Genomic DNA, 25,985 nt, shown 5'->3' with positions numbered 1-25,985 from the left:
AAGCAGGGGAGGGTCTTCAGTGTTTATATACTTTATGAGGGTTCAAGGAAAATAATGAACCCTCCTATAGGAGTTATTTTGTGCCATGTTTACAGTATGTTCTGTACTCATACCTGGAAAACAGCAGTATCTGATTACTAGTTGATTTGCCTTTAAGCTTTATATAGAAGATACTGTAGCACTAAGCAGGGTTGGGTCTTCCACCTTTATAGAATTCAATCACATGTAAAGTAAAATAATGACCCCTGGGAAAGCTATTCTGTGCCACCTATACAGCCAATTTGCCCTCATTTGTAGTAAAGCACAGATGACAATAAAAAGACATTGTTAGTGGACTTGGCTTTTAAACTAGCGATCTAGCTCTAAGTGGAGGTGGGTCTTCCACCTTTACAATTGTCAGTAAGGATGGAAGAGGAATGGAGGCCCCTTAAAAGCTATTTGTGGCATCTCTAGAGCAAATGCTGTTCCCACTCCTAGTAAAGACCATGCCAGAATAAAAGCAATTTCTTGTGGATTAAGTCATCTACCTAGCTGTAAGCGGGGGTGGGTCTTTCACCTTTATATATTTCTGCAAGGCATAACGTAGTATGACAACCGAGTTATTTTGTAGCACATATAAAGCAAATCTATGTCCACCACTGGCAACAAGAATGCAACATTCAAAAGCAGTTACTGGTGGAATTGCCCTCTAAGCCATCCATCTAGAATGCACATACAATTACTAAGGGTCAAGAATCCTCTTCTCATAACAATTTAGGGAAGGTCTTACCTCTTAAACAGTGTCCTTTCCAGCCTCTTCTTATCCATGTTTTTGCATAGCCCCATATATTTCTGACACCCCTTTCCCCCTGCAGATCCCCTTATCTACATTTTACTCCAGGTCTCCCAGTCCTCCTTATTTTTTCATTCCAGGGACTGCACCAGCTCGAAAGGCCTGCTCTGTCTGCCTGTGTTTTGTAGCAGCTTCCAAGCAAATCCTCTATTGATCCCATCTCCATCCTAATACTAGCAATAAAAATCAATGGTGCAGCAGACAGGACAGAGCGGGCAACTGAGCAGAGGAGGACCGCCCCATCACAGGGACCTAGCAGGCATCCTGACATCTAAATATGACAATGACAATTACCAGCTGGGAAAAAAATGGATACCTCTTCTGCTGCAGCTAAAAAAGGATGGGGCCCACCCTGTCTACACCGAGCTTTATAAAAATAGAGGACTGTCTCATCAACAGAATTAGAGACTCATTGATTTAACCTTTCCGAATAAAGGTCATATACGCTGAGAACAGAGTGACTGTCTCCATGAATGCTGAATATGACAATTCCATAAAACATATCACTGTCCTTGAAACCCTTGCTCTCCTTTTCCCGATAAAGGAAGTCTGAATGGGCTAACTATCACTTAAAGGACCAACACACCTTCAATAGCTACAGGCCAAACCCTTCTCCTTACTCCCCCCCATAAATACCGTATATACTCGAGTATAAGCCGAGATTTTCAGCCCAAATTTTTGGGCTGAAAGTGCCCCTCTCGGCTTATACTCGAGTCATGATCGGTGGTGGGGTCGGCGGGTGAGCACTGTCATATACTCACCTAGTCCCGGCGTTCCTGGCGCTGTCCCTGCAGTCACACTGTCTTCGGTGCCGCAGCTCTTCCCCTGAGCGGTCACGTGGGACCGCTCATTAGAGAAATGAATAGGCTGCTCCACCTCCCATAGGGGCGGAGCCGCATAATTCATTTCTCTAATTAGCGGTGCCGGTGACCGCTGATAGAGGAAGAGGCTGCGGCACCGAAGACCAGCTGTCCGGGGGAAGGAGCGGGACGCCGGGAGCAGGTAAGTATGTCATATTCACCTGTCCTCGTTCCACACGCCGGGCATCGCGCCATCTTCCCGGCGTCTCTCCGCACTGACTGTGCAGGTCAGAGGGCGCGATGACGCATATAGTGTGCGCGCCGCCCTCTGCCTGATCAGTCAGTGCAGAGAGATGCCGGGAAGATGGCGCTGAGGAGCTGCAAGCAAGAGAGGTGAGTATGTGTTTTGTTTTTTTTATTGCAGCAGCAGCAATGGCACAACTTTATGTGGAGTATCTATGGGGCAACGGTGCAGAGCACTATATATAAGGCACAGCTATGGGGCAACAGTGCAAAGCACTATATATAAGGCACAGCTATGGGGCAACGGTGCAGAGCACTATATGGCACAGCTATGGGGCAATGGTGCAGAGCACTATATGGCACAGCTATGGGGCAACGGTGCAGAGCACTATATGGCACAGCTATGGGGCAACGGTGCAGAGCATTATATATATGGCACAGCTATGGGGCAACGGTGCAGAGCATTATATATATGGCACAGCTTTAAGTGGAGCATCTATGGGGCCATAATGAACGGTATGGAGCATCTATTTTTAATTTTGAAATTCACCGGTACCTGCTGCATTTCCCACCCTAGGCTTATACTCGAGTCAATAAGTTTTCCCAGTTTTTTTGTGGCAAAATTAGGGGGGTCGGCTTATACTCGGGTCGGCTTATACTCGAGTATATACGGTAAGCATTTTCAATAGGTAAAAGAATGTAAGTCATTGGCCCACACCTCTGGCGGCAACCTACGTCCTGGTAGAATAAAATGATCGGTCAATTAAATTCAACGTGACCAATCTTTCTGTTGAGGAGGCCCACATACACATTAGATGTTTTTCCATAAACGGTGAAATTCAGTCTCCAACTCTCTAATGTGGAGACCTTAAGAAAAAAATTAAGACAAACTAAAAAAAAAAATATATATGTACATTTTTTTAAATAAGTTAAAATACTCAATGATCACCTGCTAATCAATAAATAAAATAAAAAAATATATATTTTTTTAGTTTAGTTAATGTAAGCATCCACCATTAGAGGAAAAGGAAAAAAACAAACAAAAATATTGGCTAAAATTGGCCAAATTCGAGCATCCATGAACAGTTCCATCAATGGCATGAAAGGGACAACTTCTTTCAGAGACACAACATGCCAATAATGTTTTTGGCCTCTTCGACAATCCTACGGTTTCTAAAGTTGGCATTAATGAGTGCAATCGGCAGTCATGCTCTAACCCTAGTTGAGAGCAGGAGACTCTTAAGGTGTCCATGAGCTTTAGATACTGGTCGGCTGAATATGGCTTGGCCGTGTATTCATGCATTCTCAATACAGAGAGTGGGGAAAGTGTGGTGAAAAATGTATAGGTTTATATGTGTAACTAGCAGTAGTTTAACATCTGTCCTGAGACTTGCAGGTCTCACAAATGTCACAACATATGTATCTTGGGAAGGCAGTCCACTGTCTCCAATCTTGACCCCCTGGCTGGGAACCAGGAAGAAGGGGAAACATTTCACACCTTCTACCGCTTTTGAAGAGAGATGTCAATTACAGCCTGACACTATGGCCGGCGTCACACTAGCGAGTTTTACGGACGTATGAGAGGTGCCGAAAATACGGATTGCATACTGTACAATGATTCTCTATGTCCCAGCTCCTATCTGCCGTATTTTACTGATCCGTATTATACGGTCTTGTACATAGAAAATCTCAGCATGCTGCGTTTGTCACAGTATTGCGCAAAAAAAAAAAAAAAAATCGCCAATGAAAGTCTTTGGGGGCGAGAAAAATACGGATTACACACGGACCAGCAGTGTGACTTGCGAGAAATACGCAGCGGTGTTCTATAGAAAAGCGCCCTCTGCTGGATGTCCTCATATGAACTCGAGCCTGGGAAAAATTCCCACGCTCGAGTTCATATGAGGACATCCAGCAGGGGGCGCATCACCGCGACTCAAGGTAACTACAGGACATTCCCCTGCACCATTCATTCCCCGGGGTTTTACAGACAAAAGCGACTGCATTAGCACAGCTCCTGGCTGTAAAATGATTTAACCCCTTCAGATGGATTTACATCGTGGAACTGACAGAAACGACGGAGGGTATGGGATATTGTTGATTTTTTATGTTACCTTTTTTACAGGACGAGGGTCTTCAGGTGGATTACCAGTATAATAAAATATTACAACACCCTGTGTCTTATTTCATTAAAATACTTTTAAATAATGTGTGTGTGTTTTATTAACCATTTCGTACTATTGGATTAATAATGGATAGGTGTCATAATTGACGCCTCTCCATTATTAATCTGGCTTAATGTCACCTTACAATAGCAAGGTGACATTAACCCTTCATTACCCCATATCCCACAGCTACACGGAGTGGGAAGAGAGTGGCCAAGTGCCAGAATAGGTGCATCTTACAGATGTGCCTTTTCTGGGGTGGCTGGGGGCAGATGTTTGTAGCCAGGGGGGGCCAATAACCATGGACCCTCTCTAGGCTATTAATATCTGCCCTCAGTCACTGGCTTTACCACTCTGGCGGAGAAAATTGCGCGGGAGCCCACGCCAATTTTTTCCGCGATTTAACCCTTTATTTTATAAGCTACAGCGCCCAAATTTTGCACATACACACTACTAACATTAGTAGGGTGGAATATGCAAAAAAAAAAAGGGATATGAGATGGTTTACTGTATGTAAACCATGTCTCATATCCTGTCGGGTTTGTGAAGGAGAAGGAAAAAGCCGGCAATTGAATTACCGGCTGTTCACATATCTCGCGTTGAATTAAATATATATATAAATATATATATATATATATATATATATATATATATATATATATATATATATATATATATATATATATATATATATATATATATATATATATATATATATATATATATATATATATACACTCACCGGCCACTTTATTAGGTACACCATGCTAGTAACGGGTTGTACCCCCTTTTGCCTTCAGAACTGCCTCAATTCTTCGTGGCATAGATTCAACAAGGTGCTGGAAGCATTCCTCAGAGATTTTGGTCCATATTGACATGATGGCATCACACAGTTGCCGCAGATTTGTCGGCTGCACATCCCAAAGATGCTCCATACAAGGCAGGATGGATCCATGCTTTCATGTTGTTTACGCCAAATTCTGACCCTACCATCCGAATGTCGCAGCAGAAATCGAGACTCATCAGACCAAGCAACGTTTTTCCAATCTTCTACTGTCCAATTTCGATGAGCTTGTACAAATTGTAGCCTCAGTTTCCTGTTCTTAGCTGAAAGGAGTGGTACCCGGTGTGGTCTTCTGCTGCTGTAGCCCATCTGCCTCAAAGTTCGACGCACTGTGCGTTCAGAGATGCTCTTAGGCCTACCTTGGTTGTAACGGGTGGCGATTTGAGTCACTGTTGCCTTTCTATCAGCTCAAACCAGTCTGCCCATTCTCCTCTGACCTCTGGCATCAACAAGGCATTTCCGCCCACAGAACTGCCGCTCACTGGATTTTTTTTCTTTTTCGGACCATTCTCTGTAAACCCTAGAGATGGTTGTGCGTGAAAATCCCAGTAGATCAGCAGTTTCTGAAATACTCAGACCAGCCCTTCTGGCACCAACAACCATGCCACGTTCAAAGGCACTCAAATCACCTTTCTTCCCCATACTGATGCTCGGTTTGAACTGCAGGAGATTGTCTTGACCATGTCTACATGCCTAAATGCACTGAGTTGCCGCCATGTGATTGGCTGATTAGAAATTAAGTGTTAACAAGAAGTTGGACAGGTGTACCTAATAAAGTGGCCGGTGAGTGTGTAATATATATATATATATATATATATATATATATATATATATATATATATATATATATATATATATATATATATATATATATTACACACACACACACACACACACATATATACATGTGTGTGTCTCAATGACATATATATATGTTTTAACGAACATTTGAGCACATAAATCCATTCGATGTCGGTTTTGCAAGCCTGCGAGAAAATATCGCAGTACGGATGCCATACGGATTACATACGGAGGATGCCATGTGCAAAATATGCTGCCACACCCTGCCTACGGATGACATACGGATCACTATTTTGGGAACATTTCTGCATATTACGGCTGTAAAAAACGGACCGTATTTTCATACGCTGAGTGTGACGCCGGCCTATCTGTAAGAACCTTTAGGCAAAGAGTGTTCAGAGGAAAATAATATATTCATTGGGGGAGCGGCCGTGACCCAATCAAAAACAAGCAATTATAATATTAACCTGAGAGGCTGGTCTAGAAATTTGACCTCCAGAGTAACTCTATAAATTAGGCTTGTACGTATATAAAGTTGTTCACATATTGGGGCAGCGGAGCTGATGTGTTCCAGTCCTTATCCATCTCATTTGTATGTCTTTTTATTACCATGTGTTTTATACCTTATTTATTATAAGCACTGTACCTTTTTATATTAAAGCAAGTTGAACCTTGTATGTTCTAAAGAATCCATAGCCATAAATTGTGTGAGCCTTATGATTGGCAGATAGTAGTAGAAATATTTCCGGGACTCATCGCCCATGTGTTTGGTGAGTGGTGGCAGCGTGTATGAGCGGGTGTGTGGCCTGGGTCGGTGTGTGATTTATGCTCCCATTACAGCATAGGACAGAGGTTGAATGCTGGATTGAGAGAGGGGAGATAGATTAACCCTTGCAGGCGCAACCCCAAGTCGCGTGCTGAGAAGTGGGTATGTGATAAATTGGCGGCAGCACAGTGGGATCCGTGACAGAAAGTAAAAAAAAAATAATAGTTCAAAAGGTCCCAACATATATTTGATGAAAGACAAAATATTGGCAAGACTGGCAAATGTGTAGGGTGGTCTTTACTAGTGATGAGCGAGTATACTCGTTTCTAGGGTTTTCCCGAGCATGCTCCGGTGGTCTCCGAGTATTTGTGAGTGCTCGGAGATTTAGTTTTTCTTGAGGCAGCTGCATGATTTGCGGCTGCTAGACAGCTTGAATACATGTGGGGATTCCCTAGCAACCAGGCAACCCATACATGTACTCAGGCTGGCTAGCAGCCGTAAATCATGCCGCTGCCTCGACAAAAATTAAATCTCCGAGCACTCACAAATACTAGGAGACCACCCGAGCAACAAGTATACTCGCTCATCACTAGTCTTTACCCTAGTTTTCACCAACCATAAAAACGAATATATATCCAACCTAACAAAAAGGGGTCAACATCTCTCCTATTGTAGACTGAGGAGGCCAAAAATGAGAAGATTTTTTTTTTCCCCCATACCTGTCATTGTCCATCAGGTCATCGGGAAAGCTGCCGGTGGACAGTCGTTGCATGCCAAGTTCTTGGAGGTCATGGTGTTGGTTGTTTTCGAAGTGTTGGATGATATTTCGGACATTCCCAGGTTTTACTGTGTAGAGAAGAATGATGTGAGATACCAGAGGCCATGACATTATAGTGCATGACTACCTCTTGTGTGGCAATTTTTGCCAGCGAAGTGGTCACCACCTCGCTCAGGAATAGACTTCATAAAAGGAAGGAGAGGAGCAGGAGTCACGCAGAGAATAGAGTACCAGAAGTTGTGCGAGACAAGCAGATAGAATCTGCAGAGCAAGCTCAGGTTAGTAAAGTTAGCTCAGATGCTGAAGAGACTACAACCCAATTATGGCCAATCCAAAAGGTGTGCCCCCCCCCACTGGTCTTTGGATCCCTAAGTTGACCTGATGACCCATGCAGACAAAGATGACTAGGTACAAAAGCCAAACTCAAAAATGAAAAAAATACAGTTAGGTTTGTTTGAAAATTATTTAAAAAAAAAAAAAAGAGTCTGGTCAAATTGAGTTCAGCTGCAATACCAGGAGGCAGATTAAATATGTAAGACTTTCATCACTGGCCGTTGTGGCGCTGTCTTTCTTCTGTTTTGGGATTCAGCTGCAATACCAGTCTCAGCCCATAGGACGATTATGGCCCAGTCTACTATTTTTTTTTTTTCACTCTACCCCTTTGATGATACAATTGCATGTTTTGAGTGTATTGGTACACAACAGGAACTTCAAATTAGTGGCCACATTTCTATCTTTCAAAAGCAGAGCCCAATATGCCCCTCCTTTCCTTTCCTACAGCCTTGAAGTAACATGTTAAAAGGAAACTGCCTCATCAAACATGTTGTTCAATCTGTTTGCATCATGTTATAGAGCACGAAAAGCTGAGCAGATTGATATATATCTTTATAAGAAAATATTTAATAGAACTAATCATTTAAACCGCTGTTCATTCTAGGTTTTAGGACCGCCCAAAAGACTTATGAGACCACCCACTGGACTGCTATGCCCAGAATGGGCAGGAGTTTAAAGGAAAAAATGACTGGTTCTACTGAATCATTCCTTACACAACTATATATCAATCTGCTCAGCTTTTCCTGCTCTATAACATGACCATTTCACTTTAAATGACTGACTTTAGCTACACCTAGAAGAAGCTGATTGCACATGGTCTACAATGTAAGAAAGAGCATTTACTATGAAGTCCATGATAAAAATAGATGATTGCCTACTCTAATAATCTTCAGCAAATCATAAATAATAAAGACCCGGCCAGGATAGATTTTCTGATGGACACTATTCACTGGTAGCAAGCAGAGATTTTTAAAATGGTTAATTTTTAAAGCAAAGTATGTTATAAAGTGGAACTTTTCAGTATAAAATGATCGTGAGCCTCAGTAGTTCATAAAACCATAGTTAGATTGTAAGCTCCTCAGCACAAGCTCCTACGGCCTGGTTACAATACAGAAAAGGTAGAAGACAGGAAGGCAGAAATGTAGAAGCAGCTTCATATCCACACACAAGAATATTCAGGTTATATCTACACACAGGGGTTAGTGGCAAATCGCTTTAGTAGACCTGAAAAGGTGTCAAGGGAGGTAGACATCGATAAATTAGGTTTACCTTCACCAGGGGACAAGGGGACATGAAACGCTACAAATGGAAAAAAATGGCAGATTAAATAAAAAATAAATAAATAAAAAGAATGAGCAGCACAGCAGAGGAAATAGCAACAAGCCTAAAAAAAAAAGTGAGGGAGGGGGTTCTGCACAAATGTAAGCCGTCCCTTGCCGACAACCCGCAGGAAAATCATTAGTGGTAAATTATTAAAAATTAATACCATAATTATTATGACAGGATAGAGAAGGGTGGGGTGAGTAGTAGTCACAGCGATCAACCAGCCTATGTATAGCAGCATTGAAGAACACCTCCATATGAACTTTGTCCTCCACCAACCCATACACAACTATAACCTCTCACACCTGCCCTCCACCAGCCTATACACAACGATAACCCACCATACCCTGTCTTCCACCAACTCATACATAACTCAACCTTGTCCTCCACCAACCCATAAATAACTATAACCAGTCATACCCTGTCCTCCACCAGCCCATACATAACTTTAACCAGTCATACCCTGTCCTCCACCAACCCATACATTACTACAAGTGCTCATACCTTGTCCTCCGCCAGCCCATATACAACTATAACCCCTCACCCCTCAAACAATGTCTTCCACCAACCCATACACAACTAAAACCACTCATACTGTCTTCCACCAGCCCATACATAACTATAACTATTCATACCCTGCCCTCCACCAGCCCATACACAACTATAACCAGTCATACCTTGTCCTCCACCAGCCCATACATAACTATAACCACTCATACCCTGTCGTCCATCAGCCCATACACAACTTTAACGACTGGCCTATCTGGACATAACCTATAGTTATATTCATCTTGATCTTCCTGGTTCATATACACAGTGAAGACTGACATTTAAACACAGCTACTGCTCTGCTATGTAAAGATAAGTCCCTTTAAGAGTCAAGAGAAAGTTGAATAACAATTATTGTAAATGTCATTGTGGCCACCATCAGTAGTCACCATCATATACTATTATAAATATTTAACTGCTGCCGGAGAAGTGGAGGAAGTTACCCTTCTTTCTTCCACAAACATGAAGAACCCCAATAATCTAAGCAATAAGGAGAGCCTCCAAGACATGGTCCAACTCCTAGCATCCCAGCACACCATCTCTGACATGGCCCAGCACTCTGTATTAGTATGAATGTGTAGGTGTTAGCCCTTAGAGCACTGTATTCCAATCAAAAAGCCAACTGGCAAGGATCTCAAAACCTGGACCTCCACCCATCTAATACTGATAACCTTTCCTAAGAACATGCCATAATTTCCATCAATTTTGAAGCCCTGAAGAGGACACAACATTGCGGATAATAATCCCACCTCCCATCCCCGAGGAGATGCCCCCAAACTTCCATACTCACTGCTTTGAGAAGAACTTTTGGGTTTGTTAATGTATTTGAGAATTGGGTTCCGCCTCTTATCGTCTGCGGACTCGCGGTCCTTCTCCTTTTTTGCATTGCTGTTCTATAGAGATAGAAAAGTAGAAGAGTTGACCAAATGATACCATGAGAATCAAGACAACGTTCCCTGAGGTCCTCAAGATCCTTCTATACAACAAGAACCTCCATCCACCACCAGATCACAAAGACCAAGAATAAAGTCTTGGATTAAACTGAATTAACACCATGACAAGACCACCAACCAGAATTGTCATACAGGGCACTATGGGATATGTGAGGCCCAAAAATCAGCAAACTTGTGCAATAGCAACTTGAAACCCACATGCGATGTTTTCCAGGGCTGAATACACATCACACTCATTCTGACACCAGCAAAAATTGGAAAATAATAACAGGAATGCGAAATATAAACATTTTCTAAATTATAAAAAAAAACAACAGCAACTCTCACAGCAGCTACTGATCGAGCAACAATGGCGGCGGCAGAAGCAACAGCAGGGGTAGCACTAATGAGAGTAGCAGCAGCAACGATGGTGGCAGCCACAACAAAAGCAGGGGCGGCAGTAATGGTAGAAGCAGTGACGATGGTGGCAGCCGCAACAACAGAAGGGGCGGCAGTAGTAGTAGCAGCAATGACTGTGGCGACCACAACAGCAGGGATGGCAGTAGTAGTAATAGTAGCAGCGACGATGGTGGCGCCACAACAACACCAGAGGCGGCAGTAGTAGTAGCAGCGATGATAGTGGCAGCCACAACAGCAGCAGGGACGGCAGTAGTAGTAGCAGCGGTGGCAGCCGCATCAAGGGCGGCAGCAGCAGCAGTGAAGACTGAGGCAGCCACAACAGAATGGACAGCAGTAGTAGCAGCAGGAACAACAGAGGCAGACGCAACAATAACAGGGGCGGCAGTAGTAGTAGCAACAATGTTGGCAGCCGCAAAAACAGCATGGTCAGCCGCAGTAGTAGTAACAGCAGTGACTGCCGTGACAACAGCTAGGATGGCAGTAGTAGTAGCAACAACGGCAGTGGGAGTAAAAGTAGCAGTGACGACGGAGACAGCAGAGACAAGAGCTATGACAGTAGTAGCAGTAGTAAAAGTAGCAGCCATGATGGCAACAGTAATAGTAGTAGCAGTGAAAACAATAACATCAGTAGCAGCAATGACAATGCTGGCAGCAGCAGCAGAAGAAATGGCCGCAGCATCCATTGACAACAGTGGCGGCACAAGTAGCTGCAGTAATGACAGCAGCAGCAGTAGCAATGACTGTGGTGGCAGTATGGCAGTAATAGTAGTGGCAGCGACAATGGTGGCAAACACATCAACAGCAGGAGTGGCAAGAGTAGTAGATGCAGTAGCAGAGGCAACGGTGGCAGCCACAACAACAGTGGCGGCAGTTGTAGTGGCAGCAGCAACGACGGTGGCAGCCACAACAGCAGCAGGGGTGGCAGTAATAGTATTATAAGCCTCAGCGAAGACGGTGGCAGCCACAACAGTAGCAGAGTCGGCAGTAGCAGTAGTAGCAGCGGAGACGGTGGCAGCCACAACACCAGCAGGGGCGGCAGTAGTAGTCGTAGTTGCAGCAACGACGGTAGCAGCCACAAGAATCGCAGTGGAGGCAGTAGTATTAGCAGCAATGACTCTGGCAGCCACAACAGTAGCATAGGCGGCAGTAGCAGCGACGACGGTGGCAGCCACAACAGCAGCAGGGGCGGCAGTAGTAGTAGTAGTTGCAGCGACGATGGTAGCAGCCACAAGAACCGCAGTGGAGGCAGTAGTAGTAGCAGCAATGACTGTGGCAGCCACAACAGCAGCAGGGGCAGCAATAGTGTCAGAGACGACGGTGACAGCCACAACAGCAGCAGGGACAGCAGTAGTAGTAGCAGCAACAATAGATGCAGCCGCAACAATAGCAGGAGCGGCAGCAGAACTAGTAGAAGTGACAGCCGCAACAATAGCAGGGGCAGCAGTAGTAGTAGTAGTAGTAGCACCGACGATGTTGGCAATCGCAACAACAGCAGGGTCGGCGGCAGTAGTAGTAATACTAGTGACAACAGTGACAGCCGCAATAACAGTTAGGATGGCGGCAGTAGTAGTAGTAGTGACAATGGACGTATTATTAAAAATATCAGTGACAACGGAGACAGCCTCAACAACAGATATGATGGTAGTAGCATTAGTAGAGACAACGGCGGCAGTAGTAGAAGTAGCAGCCATGATGGCAATAGTAATAGTAGTAGCAGTGACAATGCTGGCAGCAGCAGTAATGACAATAACTGCAGTAGCAGCAATGGTGGCGGCAGCAGAATAAAAATAGCGGCGGCAGCAGCACAAGAAATGACAGTAGCGTCAATTGACAATAGTGGCGGCAGAAGCAGCAGAAGTAATGATGGCAGAAGCAGCAGCAATGATGCTTTAGCAAGCTTTAGCAACAATGGTGGCATAAGCAGCAAATGGTGGCGGCAATAGCAGCAACGATGGTGGCACAATCAGCAGCAGGAACGATGGCAGCGGCAAGAAGAAGAAGCAACAACAACAGAGGCAGCAGCAACAATGGCGACAGCAGCACCAACAGCAGCAGCAACAATGACGGCGGCAGCATAAGCAATAGCACCAACAATGCTGAAAACGGCAACAGCTGTAGAAAAAACACAAACAGCAGCGGTAGCAAAAAGATATTCACTAATCTATTAATAATAAATATAATTACTATTATAAACAAGACTTGGATGGTTTTTCCTTTTAAAGAAACAGAATACTTGAAAATACAAAAAAAATAATCTAACTATTGGCCATCAATTTTACACAATTCTGTACTTCGTATCTTACTTTTTTCGTTTTGGGGAAGAAGGGGAGCCACTTGTCTTTGTCAGGAAAGATCTGAGACTTCTCGGAGACGCTGGCAGGTCGAAATTCTCGGGAACTTATTCCAGCATGATTCATGTACGTGCTTAGTGCAAAGGCCATAGGAGAGCTACAGAAAGACAGAAAAGCCAGGATCAAGACGTGGTAGGTAGCAAGAGCGCCACTCTTGTGTGGATGCAGAGTCTGGTATTGCAGCTTAGTCTTCTTCACCTCAATGAGCTGAACTGTAGCGCCAGATGTAGCCTATGAGCACGAGTCTACTGATCCCTCAGTGATCAACTCTGATTTATGTGATCTTATTAAAATCCTGACTACTCACCTTCTCTCTTCTTCATATTTTGACCTAAAAACAAAAAGATTATAATAAAAATTAGATACCAAATAATTTCGTTTCACATATGACTATAACTTACACCTCCTTCATCTCTTAGCACCTCACAACTTGAAAAGACAACCATAAAACGCAGCAAGCAATAGTAAACAGCACACTGTGTGGTGATTGAGGGTACTGCAGGCCTCAATTTACAGAGGAGATCATATTCCATTAAGATTGACTATGTAAGTTGTCAGATCTACATGTTGTCAGAGAAGGATCTTTCTGCAGTTTCCTCTTGTGCTGCTGTTGACAGATCTCATTAATCCTACACGGTGACTTTTACCAACACGTTAATGGTGTCCATTAGGTTAGTGTATGATACTATAAAACGTGGGTGGGAGACGACAAACAGTGGAAAGAGCAGCGGCCCCCAGCAGCACATTTTAGGATAGCAATTTTCTTGTACTATATGTGCTACATGTGCTCTCATAATGGTAAGGACAGGGCTGCAAGTGGAGGAGGAAAAACTGTTAAAACAAAACTTCTAAAATTACACAATCTCTGAAGATGCAACACTTACAGAATCTCCCCCAGCTGTGCAATCTGCTTAGCAGCGACCTGACGCTCCCTCTGAGGGTCAATTTCAAGGTCCAGCAGGTCATTTTCTCCATACAGACTACCCAGACCCATAGTCCGCTTTGTCCTGGGAAAACGAAAAATGTATGAAACCAAACAAATACTGATCCTGAGTTAATCCTGTAGTATATCCCAGAGCTGCACTCACTATTCTGCTGGCGCAGTCACTATGTACATACATTACATTACTGACCCTGTACTGATCCTGAGTTACATCCTGTATTATACTCCAGAGCTGCACTCACTATTCTGCTGGTGCAGTCACTGTGTACATACATTACTGATCCTGTACGGATCCTGAGTTACATCCTGTATTATACCCCAGAGCTGCACTCACTATTCTGCTGGTGCAGTCACTGTGTACATACATTACATTACTGATCCTGTACTGATCCGGAGTTACATCCTCTATTATACCCCAGAGCTGCACTCACTATTCTTCTGGTGTAGTCACTGTGTACTTACATTACATTACTGATCCTGAGTTACCTCCTGTTTTATACTCCAGAGATGCACTCACTATTCTGCTGGTGCAGTCACTGTGTACATACATTACATTACTGATCCTGAGTTACATCCTGTATTATACCCCAGAGCTGCACTCACTATTCTGCTGGTGCAGTCACTGTGTACTTACATTACATTACTGATCCTGAGTTACCTCCTGTTTTATACTCCAGAGATGCACTCACTATTCTGCTGGTGCAGTCACTGTGTACATACATTACATTACTGATCCTGAGTTACATCCTGTATTATACCCCAGAGCTGCACTCACTATTCTGCTGGTGCAGTCACTGTGTACATACATTACATTACTGATCCTGAGTTACATCCTGTATTATACCCCAGAGCTGCACTCACTATTCTGCTGGTGCAGTCACTGTGTACATACATTACATTACTGATCCTGTACTGATCCTGACTTACATCCTCTATTATACCCCAGAGCTGCACTCACTATTCTGCTGGTGCAGTTGCAGCGCCCCAGAGTCCTGGTCGTTGCAGTAATGTCGCTCTTCCACCAGGGGGAGTGATGTTACGTCTGATTGTACTAAAGGAGTTCACCTCACCAGGTATCACAGTCACACACTACACTTCACACTCCAGTCCACCAGGGGGAGCAAAGGTTCTATGTACTAGGCCACTCCTCACAGATGGGTAAAACTGGTGGGTTGGATAGGAAGTTAGACAGAAAGCTACCTGGGTTTGACCCAGAGAGGACCTGTCAGGCAGACAGGGGGAGAAGGAGGAACATCTGAGCTGCAGACAGAGGGTCCCTGTCAGGGGTGGGATCCTGACAGAGAACAAGCACGAGATAGAACGTTACGGAGCTGCGCCTGCACTACATTGCGGCAGCATCCTAAGAAAGGACACGAAGCGAAGTATATCGTGGAGAGTGAGAAACGAGATCACAGCACAAGGAGATAACACCGGGAGGAGTCTTGCCTTAAGACCAGCAACATCCTTCCGAGGCATGTAGCCGGTGGCCGGAACACCGAGGGAGTAATAGGCTCTACGCATTACTTCACAGACCGGCAGGACAGTTAATTCCAAGTTGGCTGCCCGACCTTAATACCTATGAAGACAACGGAGGCAAATTGTGGGGGTCGGGGCGTCTCTAGGGTCCCTATAAAATAGCTCCAGTCCTACCCCGTCATACGGGTTGTCCTATCCATATCATCTGGGGGACAGAGAGAGAGAGAGAGAGAGAGAGAGAGAGAGAGAGAGAGAGAGAGAGAGAGAACATCAGAACATCCATGAAAATTGTGAGGACTATCCCGTCGTGCTCAGCAGGGAGGTACTACAACACACAGGCGCTAGTAGGAAGGCTACTGATTTCCACCTGGATAAGAGAACTCTGGATGTGCCTTCAGACCGGCCGGACTCAGCCAGCCCTATGAACGGTACTCTGGACTGTGGACACTGAAGTCTTCAGTAAAAGGTAAAGAGACTGCAACCTTTGTGTCCTCGTTATTCATTGAGCCTTACGACGTCCACCATCACCACCTACACATCTGGGAAGCCCTGGGGATATACTTCACCTGTGGGAAGGTATACCATCTACCTGCCATTCCATCACCCCAGCGGACCCCTAGCAGCGTCGGTCACCCTGACCGAATACCACAGGTGGCGTCACGAACACCGTACAAACCACTACTCCTTTAATTGGGCGCCCCTTAGAAGGGCCACGGACCGGGTCGGGCCACCGTGACATCCCCAGAACTTAGAGAGACAGACCCGGTACCGAGTACCCCACTGCCCTTCGCCTGGGGGCGATCCACAGTCACTGTGTACAAACATTACATTACCGATCCTGTACTGATCCTGAGTTACATCCTGTATTATACCCCAGAGCTGCACTCACTATTCTGCTGGTGCAGTCACTGTGTACATACATTACATTACTGATCCTGTACTGATCCTGAGTTACATCCTGTATTATACCCCAGAGCTGCACTCACTATTCTGCTGGTGCAGTCAGTGTGTACATACATTACATTACTGATCCTGTACTGATCCTGAGTTACATCTGTATTATACTCCAGAGCTGCACTCACTATTCTGCTGGTGCAGTCACTGTGTACATACATTACATTACTGATCCTGTACTGATCCTGAGTTCCATCCTGTATTATACTGCAGAGCTGCGCTCACTATTCTTTGTGTTTTAGCTGCATTCCCTGCTTGTTCAGTGTCTCCACAGCTTGGCCTTGTGATTTCCATTCCCAGAAGTGCAGTCTTTACACAGGCCAGGACAGGCACGGTCGGTACATTACCTGTAGTCTTGTATCTGCTCCTGTATTTCTGGTAACATGGCGTCCTGGGCCTCACTCAGTGCGCTCCGAACATCCTCAGAACCACGTAAACAGGATTCTGCAAGGAGGCAGTAGATAAAAGAAGCTGTGGATTTCACACACAGAGTACAGACCGCTATAAATGATGGACCACACATATGTATCACTCACCTATTTCAGCTTGTAGGCTCTCAGGAATTTTAACTCTCAGAGGCTGAAAAACAAAAGGACGACTATGAGTGCAAGATCTCTGCTTGCGGTCATTAAAACAGAACATGACAATTACAAAACAATTAAAAAGTTGCTACAAAAAAGAATGAAATCACAGAAAGGGAACTGGAAATGTAGCGCCCCCACTGCCACAGGGCCGAGGGGTACCCGGTACCGGGCCTCTGAGTCTCTGCTCTGGGGTTGTCACGGTGGCTAGACCCGGTCCGTGACCCTGCTGAGGGGCGTACAGTGATAGATGTAGATAGTGGTGGTGGTGCGGTGCAGTAAATTATGAGGACACCAGGTTGCAGTCTCTTTACCTCTTTACTGAAGGTCTCTGGGTCCTCAGTCCGGAATACGGTTCACCAGGCTGCGCAAGTCCGGCCGGTCCGATGGCACCTCCAGAGTTCTCTTAGCAGGTGGAAATCTGTGCCTTCCTGCTAGCGCTATGTGTTGTGGTCCTCCCCTGCTGTGCTTACGGGATAGTCCCCACAACTGTTGTGTCTGTTTCTCGTGTTCCCTCACAACAACTCGATTAGATGATGTTCTGCTAATCCTCCGTCCCTCCCTGATGTTACGGTTAGGACGGCACCCGTATGACGGGTAGGCTCGGAGCTCTTCCGGGACCCTAGAGTCGCCCCTCTCCACAGGTTGCCCCCCAAGTCTGCATAGGTGATTTAGCTGAGACAGCCCGCCTGTGACTGACTGTCCTGCCGTTGGTTTGAAGTATTGCTTGGAGCTAGATATATGAATACTTCCTCGGCGTTCCGGCTGCCGGTTGTGCGCCTCAGTAGGATGTTGCCTCGGTCTTACAGCAAGACTCCTACTGGTATTTCTCCTTCTTGCGTTGATCTCGTTTCTCACTCAGCACAATATATCTCGCTTCTGATCCTTTCTTAGGGCACCGCCGCTATGCTGAGCAGGCACGGTCCCGTGACGTTCTTTCTTGTTGCCAGGCCTCTGTCAGGGTCCCAAACCTGACAGGGACCCTACCGAATCTTCCCCACAACACCCCCTGCCACAAGGTGTTGCCTGGTTCCAACCCAGTCAGCTTTCTGCCTAACTTCCTGCCTGACCCCCAGTTTACCCACACGGTGAGGAGTGGCCTAATAAATAGCACCCTTAGCTCCCCCTGGAGGCCCGACTGTGAAATGTATTGGTGTATGTGATACCTGGTCAGATGAACTCCTTCAGTGCCATCAGACGTACCATAGCCCCCCTTAGCGGCGGAGCCACAGTACTGCAACGACCAGGACTCTGGGGCGCTGCAGAAACACCCATACGTTTAACCCTTTTTTTATTGGTGGTTTTGGGATACAATATGGCCCCACAACACAATGTATCACACACACATGGTGGCGCTGTAACTTTTCCATTGCCGCTTACCGCGCTTTTCTCCAAGAAGATGTTCCACACGTCCTTCCCTAAAGAGCAGGCATCCCGGGCACTGAGCTGCTGGCAAACTTCAGCACACAGATAGAACAGCTGGAAGAGAGCAGAGCAAGTAAAATTCACTGCAGCCGCATGCAGGGGTATCACCATTAAGTGGAGGACATCGGGGGCTCCTTAGACAAAGGAAATCAATTGTTCAAGAATTAGACATGTATTTGAAGATTTCTTTCAAGGTACTGGTATTCACTGAGGAGATCCAGATGGTGTAAGGAATCCTGGGAACATGTATGCAAATTAACTTTCCCCTAGAACAAAGAATTCCCTCTATTGCCCCATCTATAGGCAGTAAGCGTGAAAGTCAGTGTCGGGTCCATTAAAGAGCTTTGAAAAATGCCATAGTAGGGGATAATTTTCTGCTCATGTTGGTTGTCCAAACACTTAGATCCCGACCACGGTCTTGAACCCATCATGTATGGATTGGAGATTAACATGCCCCATTAATTGTGTGAGAGAGGGCGAGAGAAAAGGGATCAAGCGGGAGAGAGAGAAAAAAAAAAGATCCAGCGGGAGAGAAAAAAAGGGATCCAGCGGGAGAGAAAAAAGGGATCCAGCGGGAGAGAAAAAAGGGATCCAGCGGGAGAGAAAAAAAGGGATCCAGCAGGAGAGAAAAAAAGGGATCCAGCAGGAGAGAAAAAAGGGATCGAGCGGGAGAGAAAAAAAGGGATCGAGCGGGAGAGAAAAAAAGGGATCGAGCGGGAGAGAAAAAAAGGGATCGAGCGGGAGAGAAAAAAAAGGGATCGAGCGGGAGAGAAAAAAAGGGATTGAGCAGGAGAGAAAAAAAGGGATCGAGCGGGAGAGAAAAAAAAGGGATCGAGCGGGCAGGAGAGAAAAAAGGGATCGAGCGGGCAGGAGAGAAAAAAGGGATCAAGCGGGCACGAGAGAAAAAAGGGATCAAGCGGGCACGAGAGAAAAAAGGGATCAAGCGGGCAGGAGAGAAAAAAGGGATCGAGCGGGCAGGAGAGAAAAAAGGGATCGAGCGGGCAGGAGAGAAAAAAGGGATTGAGCGGGCAGGAGAGAAAAAAGGGATTGAGTGGGAGAGAAAAAAGATCGAGCGGGAGAGAAAAGATCGAGCGGAAGAGAAAAAAGAATCAAGCGGGAGAGAAAAAAGGGATTGATCAAGAAAGAGGGATCAATCAAGAGAGAAAGAAGGATCAATCAAGAGAGAAAAAGGGATCGATCAAGAGAGAAAAAGGGATCGAGCGGGAGATAAAGAGACGCTGTTCTTAGACACCCTCGCTAATGGGGGACACCTCTCCCCAAATTAACGCAGAATCTAGTAAGAGGGAATTTAGACCACCTAGTAGTATCTCAACAAAGAAATCCCTTGAAACAGCCATAGGATGGGGATATTCTACTACTCTCAAAGGTGTCTAAACTCGGGGTCTTGAAACTATCATGGATGGATCAGAGATGCACATGCTCATTAATTGTCAATGGGACTGCTGTAAATAGTACTCGTCAGTCACATAGACTTTTATAATGGGGCCATACAGCCCAGATTATGGGATCGCTGGGGTTCAGACTGCATGGACCCCAGCGATCAGCAAGATATCCCTCATCCTATATATGAGGTGATAGACATGGATAATTTTCATGTGTTCAGAAAAAAGTCTCTTGACATTAAGCTGATGACAAAGTATTACATGGGTCTTAATTAAATTACTTAGCTGTACATGTAAAGCAAGGATATGCCAGGCCAGGTCATCGAGAGGGTGAGAGAGACATCGAGAGGGTGAGAGAGACATCGAGAGGGTGAGAGAGACATCGAGAGGGTGAGAGAGACATCGAGAGGGTGAGAGAGACATCGAGAGGGTGAGAGAGACATCGAGAGGGTGAGAGAGACATCGAGAGGGTGAGAGAGACATCGAGAGGGTGAGAGAGACATCGAGAGGGTGAGAGAGACATCGAGAGGGTGAGAGAGACATCGAGAGGGTGAGAGACATCGAGAGGGTGAGAGACATCGAGAGGGTGAGAGACATCGAGAGGGTGAGAGACATCGAGAGGGTGAGAGAGACATCGAGAGGGTGAGAGATACTGAAAGGGTGAGTGAAAGAGACCTCGAGAGGGAGAGAAGAAGACGGGCCAAGAGAGCGAGAGGGTGACGTTGAGAGTATAGACAGTCTGGATAATTAGGGACAGCCTCCCAAAATTAATGTAGTAAGAGGGAATTTACACAACCTAGTACTATCTGAACACAGAAAATCCCTTTCATATACAAGTAGAAACAAGTTCTCTTTATATAAGTTTTAATATTAGAATTCTCCCTTTAATGCTTTGGCATTTCCAACATTGTAACACAAAACTCACCAGAGGATTGGGATCCGCTTGTGAAAAGATGTATCTCAAAAACACCCCCATGTGGGCCGGTCGAGACTTTAGTTTGTCCAGGTCTTGGAACAATCCACCAGACTGCAGGAAAAAAAGTTATGAAAATGAGGAATAACGAAGGAATTGCATTACAAAGTGCAAAGAAAAAATGCTCCAGAATTGTTATTTATGAGGGATTCCAGTATCTTATTTTAATTTTTTTTTTTTTTAAACACAGGAGCAAAAAAACGGGCGAGGAACGAAAACACAGGAAGAAAAAGCAGAAACACAGGGGGTGAATATATTTGCATTAACAGCATATAGTAGACCTGGGCAAAATGTGGCCTGCGGGACACATCCGGCCATCTAGCCTCCCCAGTCCAGCCAGACCAAAACAGCCAAGGGGCTGGAAAACAGAGGCCCACAGGCCGCACCATGCCCTCCCACCCCCGCCCACTCGTTGTCTCTACCTGTGCGAGACTTTGTTGGTGGAGGAGAGGCTTCCGTCCACTTACTCCACCAATCAGTATGTGAAACAGCTGACAAGATAGCAATTTCATTGCATCAGCTGTGTAATGTGGAGATTCAGCGCACCGGAGACACCGAGACAGGAACAGAAGTAGAGCGCCGGGAGAACAGGACCTGGGTGAGTATGTGGGGTTCTTTTTTTTTCATGTGTTTGAGGCCTCGTCCTGGATATGGGGAGGCTATTGGTCCTCATGCAGTACATCGGGTGGCTATGGGGTCTCATGCTGTACATGGGGACGCTGTGTGGGGCTCAAGCTGTATATAGGGAGGATGTGTGGGGCTCAAGCTGTATATAGGGAGGCTATGTGGGGCTCAAGCTGTATATAGGGAGGCTGTGTGGGGCTCATGCAGTGTATATAGGGAGGATGTGTGGGGCTCATGCAGTGTATATAGGGAGGCTGTGTGGGGCTCATGCAGTGTATATAGGGAGGCTGTGTGGGGCTCAAGCTGTATATAGGGAGGATGTGTGGGGCTCAAGCTGTATATAGGGAGGCTGTGTGGGGCTCATGCAGTGTATATAGGGAGGCTGTGTGGGGCTCATGCAGTGTATATAGGGAGGCTGTGTGGGGCTCATGCAGGGTATATAGGGAGGCTGTGTGGGGCTCATGCAGTATATAGGGAGGCTGTGTGGGGCTCATGCAGTGTATATAGGGAGGCTGTGTGGGGCTCAAGCTGTATATAGAGAGGATGTGTGGGGCTCATGCAGTGTATATAGGGAGGCTGTGTGGGGCTCACGCAGTGTATATAGGGAGGCTGTGTGGGGCTCATGCAGTGTATATAGGGAGGATGTGTGGGGCTCAAGCTGTATATAGGGAGGATGTGTGGGGCTCATGCAGTGTATATAGGGAGGCTGTGTGGGGTTCAAGCTGTATATAGGGAGGATGTGTGGGGCTCATGCAGTGTATATAGGGAGCCTGTGTGGGGCTCAAGCTGTATATGGGGAGGCTGTGTGGGGCTCATGCAGTGTATATAGGGAGGCTGTGTGGGGCTCATGCTGTATATAGGGAGGCTGTGTGGGGCTCAAGCTGTATATAGGGAGGATGTGTGGGGCTCAAGCTGTATATAGTAGGGAGGATGTGTGGGGCTCAAGCTGTATATAGGGAGGATGTGTGGGGCTCATGCAGTGTATATAGGGAGGCTGTGTGGAGCTCATGCAGTGTATATAGGGAGGATGTGTGGAGCTCATGCAGTGTATATAGGGAGGCTGTGTGGGGCTCATGCAGTGTATAAAGGGAGGATGTGTGGGGCTCATGCAGTCTATATAGGGAGGATGTGTTTAGCTCATGCAGTGTATATAGGGAGGATGTGTGGAGCTCATGCAGTGTATATAGGGAGGCTGTGTGGGGCTCATGCAGTGTATATAGGGAGGCTGTGTGGAGCTCATGCAGTGTATATAGGGAGGCTGTGTGGGGTTCATGCAGTCTATATAGGGAGGATGTGTGGGGCTCATGCAGTATATATAGGGAGGCTGTGTGGGGCTCATGCAGTGTATATAGGGAGGCTGTGTGGAGCTCATGCAGTGTACATAGGGAGGCTGTGTGGAGCTCATGCAGTGTATATAGATAGGGAGGCTGTGTGGGGCTCATGCAGTGTATATAGATAGGGAGGCTGTGTGGGGCTCATGCAGTGTATATAGGAAGGATGTGTGGAGCTCATGCTGTATATAGGGAGGCTGTGTGGAGCTCATGCAGTCTATATAGGGAGGTTGTGTGGGGCTCATGACGCATATGGGGGAGGCTGTGTGGGCCTCAGGCTGCATATGATGAGGCTGTGTAGGGCTCATGCTGTATATGGGAAGGCTGTGTGGGGCTCACACTGTATACAGGGAGGCTGTGTGGGGCTCATGCAGTCTATATAGGGAGGATGTGTGGGGCTCATGCTGAATATATATGGAGGCTGAGGGGGTCTCATGATCTATATCGGGAGGCTGTGTGGGGTTCATGCAGTATATAGGGAGGCTGTGTAGGGCATATGCTGTATATAGGGAGTCTGTGAGGGTCTCATGCTGTATATAGTGAGGCTGTGTGGGGGGCTTACAGTATATAAGGGACTGGGGGGCTCATACAATATATGGAAGGGGCTGTATTGGATTCAAATGATATATAGGGGAATGTCAGCATACTTAATTCTGCTCAATTAACTGATACAGTTAATATAATTATCAATAATATAAATTGATCCGAGTATAAGCCAAGGCACCTAATTTGCCTCAAAAAACTGGGAAAACTTATTGACTCGAATATAAGCCGGGTATGCATAGTCCCCTATCCCCATCCCTGTCTGCGTGGCTCCTTATCCCCATCCTTGTCTGCGTGGCTCCTTATCCCCATCCTTGTCTGCGTGGCTCCTTATCCCCATCCTTGTCTGCGTGGCTCCTTATCCCCATCCTTGTCTGCGTGGCTCCTTATTCCCATCCGTGTCTGCATGGCTCCTTATCCCCATCCTTGTCTGCATGGCTCCTTATTCCCATCCTTGTCTGCATGGCTCCTTATTCCCATCCATGTCTGCATGGCTCCTTATTCCCATTCTACTTACCTTCCCTGTGCGCCCTCGCAGCATCTCGTTCCGATGCCAGCAGATCCTGCGGCCAGGAGATCACGTGTCACTGCTCATTAAGGTAATGAATATTGACTTGTCTTTTGGGCTGTATGGATGATATTGCTACGGATGAATGTGGAAGGCTGACTATCGCAAGATTGTTGTATGCTGCGAGAAAGCTTATCGCAATGCACTGGTTGGATGAAAAACCGCCAGGGAAAAAGGAATTTATCAACAAGATAAATTTTATTGTCCTTATGGAAAGAAATATATACAGTAAGAGAGGTCAGAATACAAAATTTTAAAATGTGTGGGGTGGATGGATGGATTACCCAGGTGTGGCGTCTGCTGAGTTACTGCAAAGTAGAATGGTTGTCGTGTAGTTGATTCTGGGGGGACTCCTACATGTACAGGCATGTTTTTGTAAAGCTTGTTATCTTTTCTCAAGAGGTGATGCTGTCAGATGGTTGTATTGGATAACGGGCAAGAGATTGGGGGGAGGGAGAGGGGGGTTGGTTAGGTGGTAAGGGTGTTGTTTAGTAAAATGAAAATATATTATCAGGTCATGTATCTAATGTATGGTATCTGTCTGGAAATTGTATCGGACTGTGTTAATGGCGTCTCATATGCTTTAATAAAAAAATACATGATTTAAAAAAAGGTAATGAATATTCACCTCTCTCCAGCCTATGGTAGTGGAGAGAGGTGAATATTCATTACCTTAATAAGCAGGCACCCGTGAGAGCCCGGCAGCTGCTGGAAGCCGGCGGCTGCGGCTGTAACTGTGTGCACGCTATAAGAGAAATTAATATTTATTGCCAGTGCAGTGAATATTCGTTTCTCTTTAGCAGCGGGCACAGGCTTTAGCCGCCACTGGCTCCTGCCTCCTGTGACCCGCTGCTCCCCCTCCCCCGCAGTAACTGGGACAATGACTCATGTATAAGGAGAGGTAGGCATTTTCAGCACACAAAAAATTTGCTGAAAAACTCAGCTTATAAAAGAGTATATAAAGTAATATATTGATATTAATATTGAGATTAATAAATTTCAGCCTATTGGTGCGGCCCTCTACAACAATCAGAGTCTCTCATGTGGCCCCTCGGGAAAATTAATTGCCCACCCCCAGTATACAGGACAATATGGAGTAGAAGTTCTGTGTGTTACCTCAGAGATTTCATAGTCATGGTCATACTCCTCTTCTGGGCCTATGATTGTGGATCGAGCACTGTCCACCTGTAACATCCATATACACATATCACATAAACATTTCTGACCATACATGATTTGATGGAAGGATAGATAAGACCCCTGTACCTGTTCCTGAATCAATGCCGAGTCAGAGCCCTGTCGACGGTGCTGGAAGAGTTTCGTAGAGATGACCGGTGAGGTATAAGAGCTGTCTAATCCAAAGTCAGACAAGATGGAGTTCCTGTTCACAGAATACTGGCAAAAAAAAAGAATTTTACTTAAATGAAAGACCTAAAGAGCCAACAAGGAGGCAAAGCTTCATAGGTTGCCTTAAACAAAGCATATGTCCAACCTATCTGCCCAAGGGTATAACACATGATTATCTTGACCCATTTGTGGAAATTATTAATGCATAGATCGCTTACTATCCTGTAGTAATTTGCAATAACCAGCATAAAAATGTCAATCATTCATCTATAAGGTGGTCAAAAGAATCCAAGGCTGCTCCTTGGGGGCGTGTCTGACTACATTTTCAACCAATTACACAGCTGAAAGACTAATTATATTTATTTCATCTATTTTTAAGGCTATTAATGTCCCATAAGGAATAATCAGAAGTTACAGATGGTCAAATTCTGGACTAGCGGACCTTCACAGCATTCTACCGAGTTCTCGTTTAGCTCCGCTGAACTGTGGTCTTGCTTACCTCACTAATTGATGAAATCCTTTCAGTGCCTGAATCTAGGCCGCTGTCACAGTCTTGAGAATCCATAGACAGGCGACCTATAAAACGGATATGTCCATATTAGTTGGGGCTTGTGGATACAAAAGGAATTTTCTTTACTGTATATAATGTAAAGGTGATTAACCCCTTCAGTAAAGCACAGTTT

The 25,985-nt window shown here is 45.6% G+C and overlaps 1 protein-coding gene across 7 annotated transcripts in view; it reads right to left on the bottom strand.

Annotated features, from left to right (window-relative positions):
* Positions 1–25,985, bottom strand: part of ARHGEF11 (Rho guanine nucleotide exchange factor 11) — a 164,162-nt gene that overhangs the window by 33,217 nt on the left and 104,960 nt on the right. For 4 of the 7 annotated variants that reach the window (XM_077258833.1, XM_077258799.1, XM_077258862.1 and 1 more), the window contains 13 exons: positions 25,802–25,878; positions 25,222–25,350; positions 25,072–25,140; positions 20,842–20,943; positions 18,469–18,567; positions 17,044–17,086; positions 16,855–16,951; positions 14,019–14,141; positions 13,442–13,465; positions 13,087–13,231; positions 10,222–10,324; positions 8,829–8,858; positions 7,168–7,294 (listed from right to left, as the gene is read on the bottom strand). In XM_077258833.1, coding sequence (XP_077114948.1) covers positions 7,168–7,294; positions 8,829–8,858; positions 10,222–10,324; positions 13,087–13,231; positions 13,442–13,465; positions 14,019–14,141; positions 16,855–16,951; positions 17,044–17,086; positions 18,469–18,567; positions 20,842–20,943; positions 25,072–25,140; positions 25,222–25,350; positions 25,802–25,878 — 1,168 coding nt within the window. The remainder of the gene's footprint in view (positions 1–7,167; positions 7,295–8,828; positions 8,859–10,221; positions 10,325–13,086; positions 13,232–13,441; positions 13,466–14,018; positions 14,142–16,854; positions 16,952–17,043; positions 17,087–18,468; positions 18,568–20,841; positions 20,944–25,071; positions 25,141–25,221; positions 25,351–25,801; positions 25,879–25,985) is intronic. The other 3 variants (XM_077258844.1, XM_077258822.1, XM_077258810.1) reach the window with 1 other exon arrangement.

The sequence above is a fragment of the Ranitomeya variabilis genome, chromosome 1 (assembly GCF_051348905.1).
Source record: "Ranitomeya variabilis isolate aRanVar5 chromosome 1, aRanVar5.hap1, whole genome shotgun sequence".
NCBI lineage: Eukaryota > Metazoa > Chordata > Amphibia > Anura > Dendrobatidae > Ranitomeya > Ranitomeya variabilis.
This window is presented reverse-complemented; position numbering and strand designations above follow the sequence as displayed.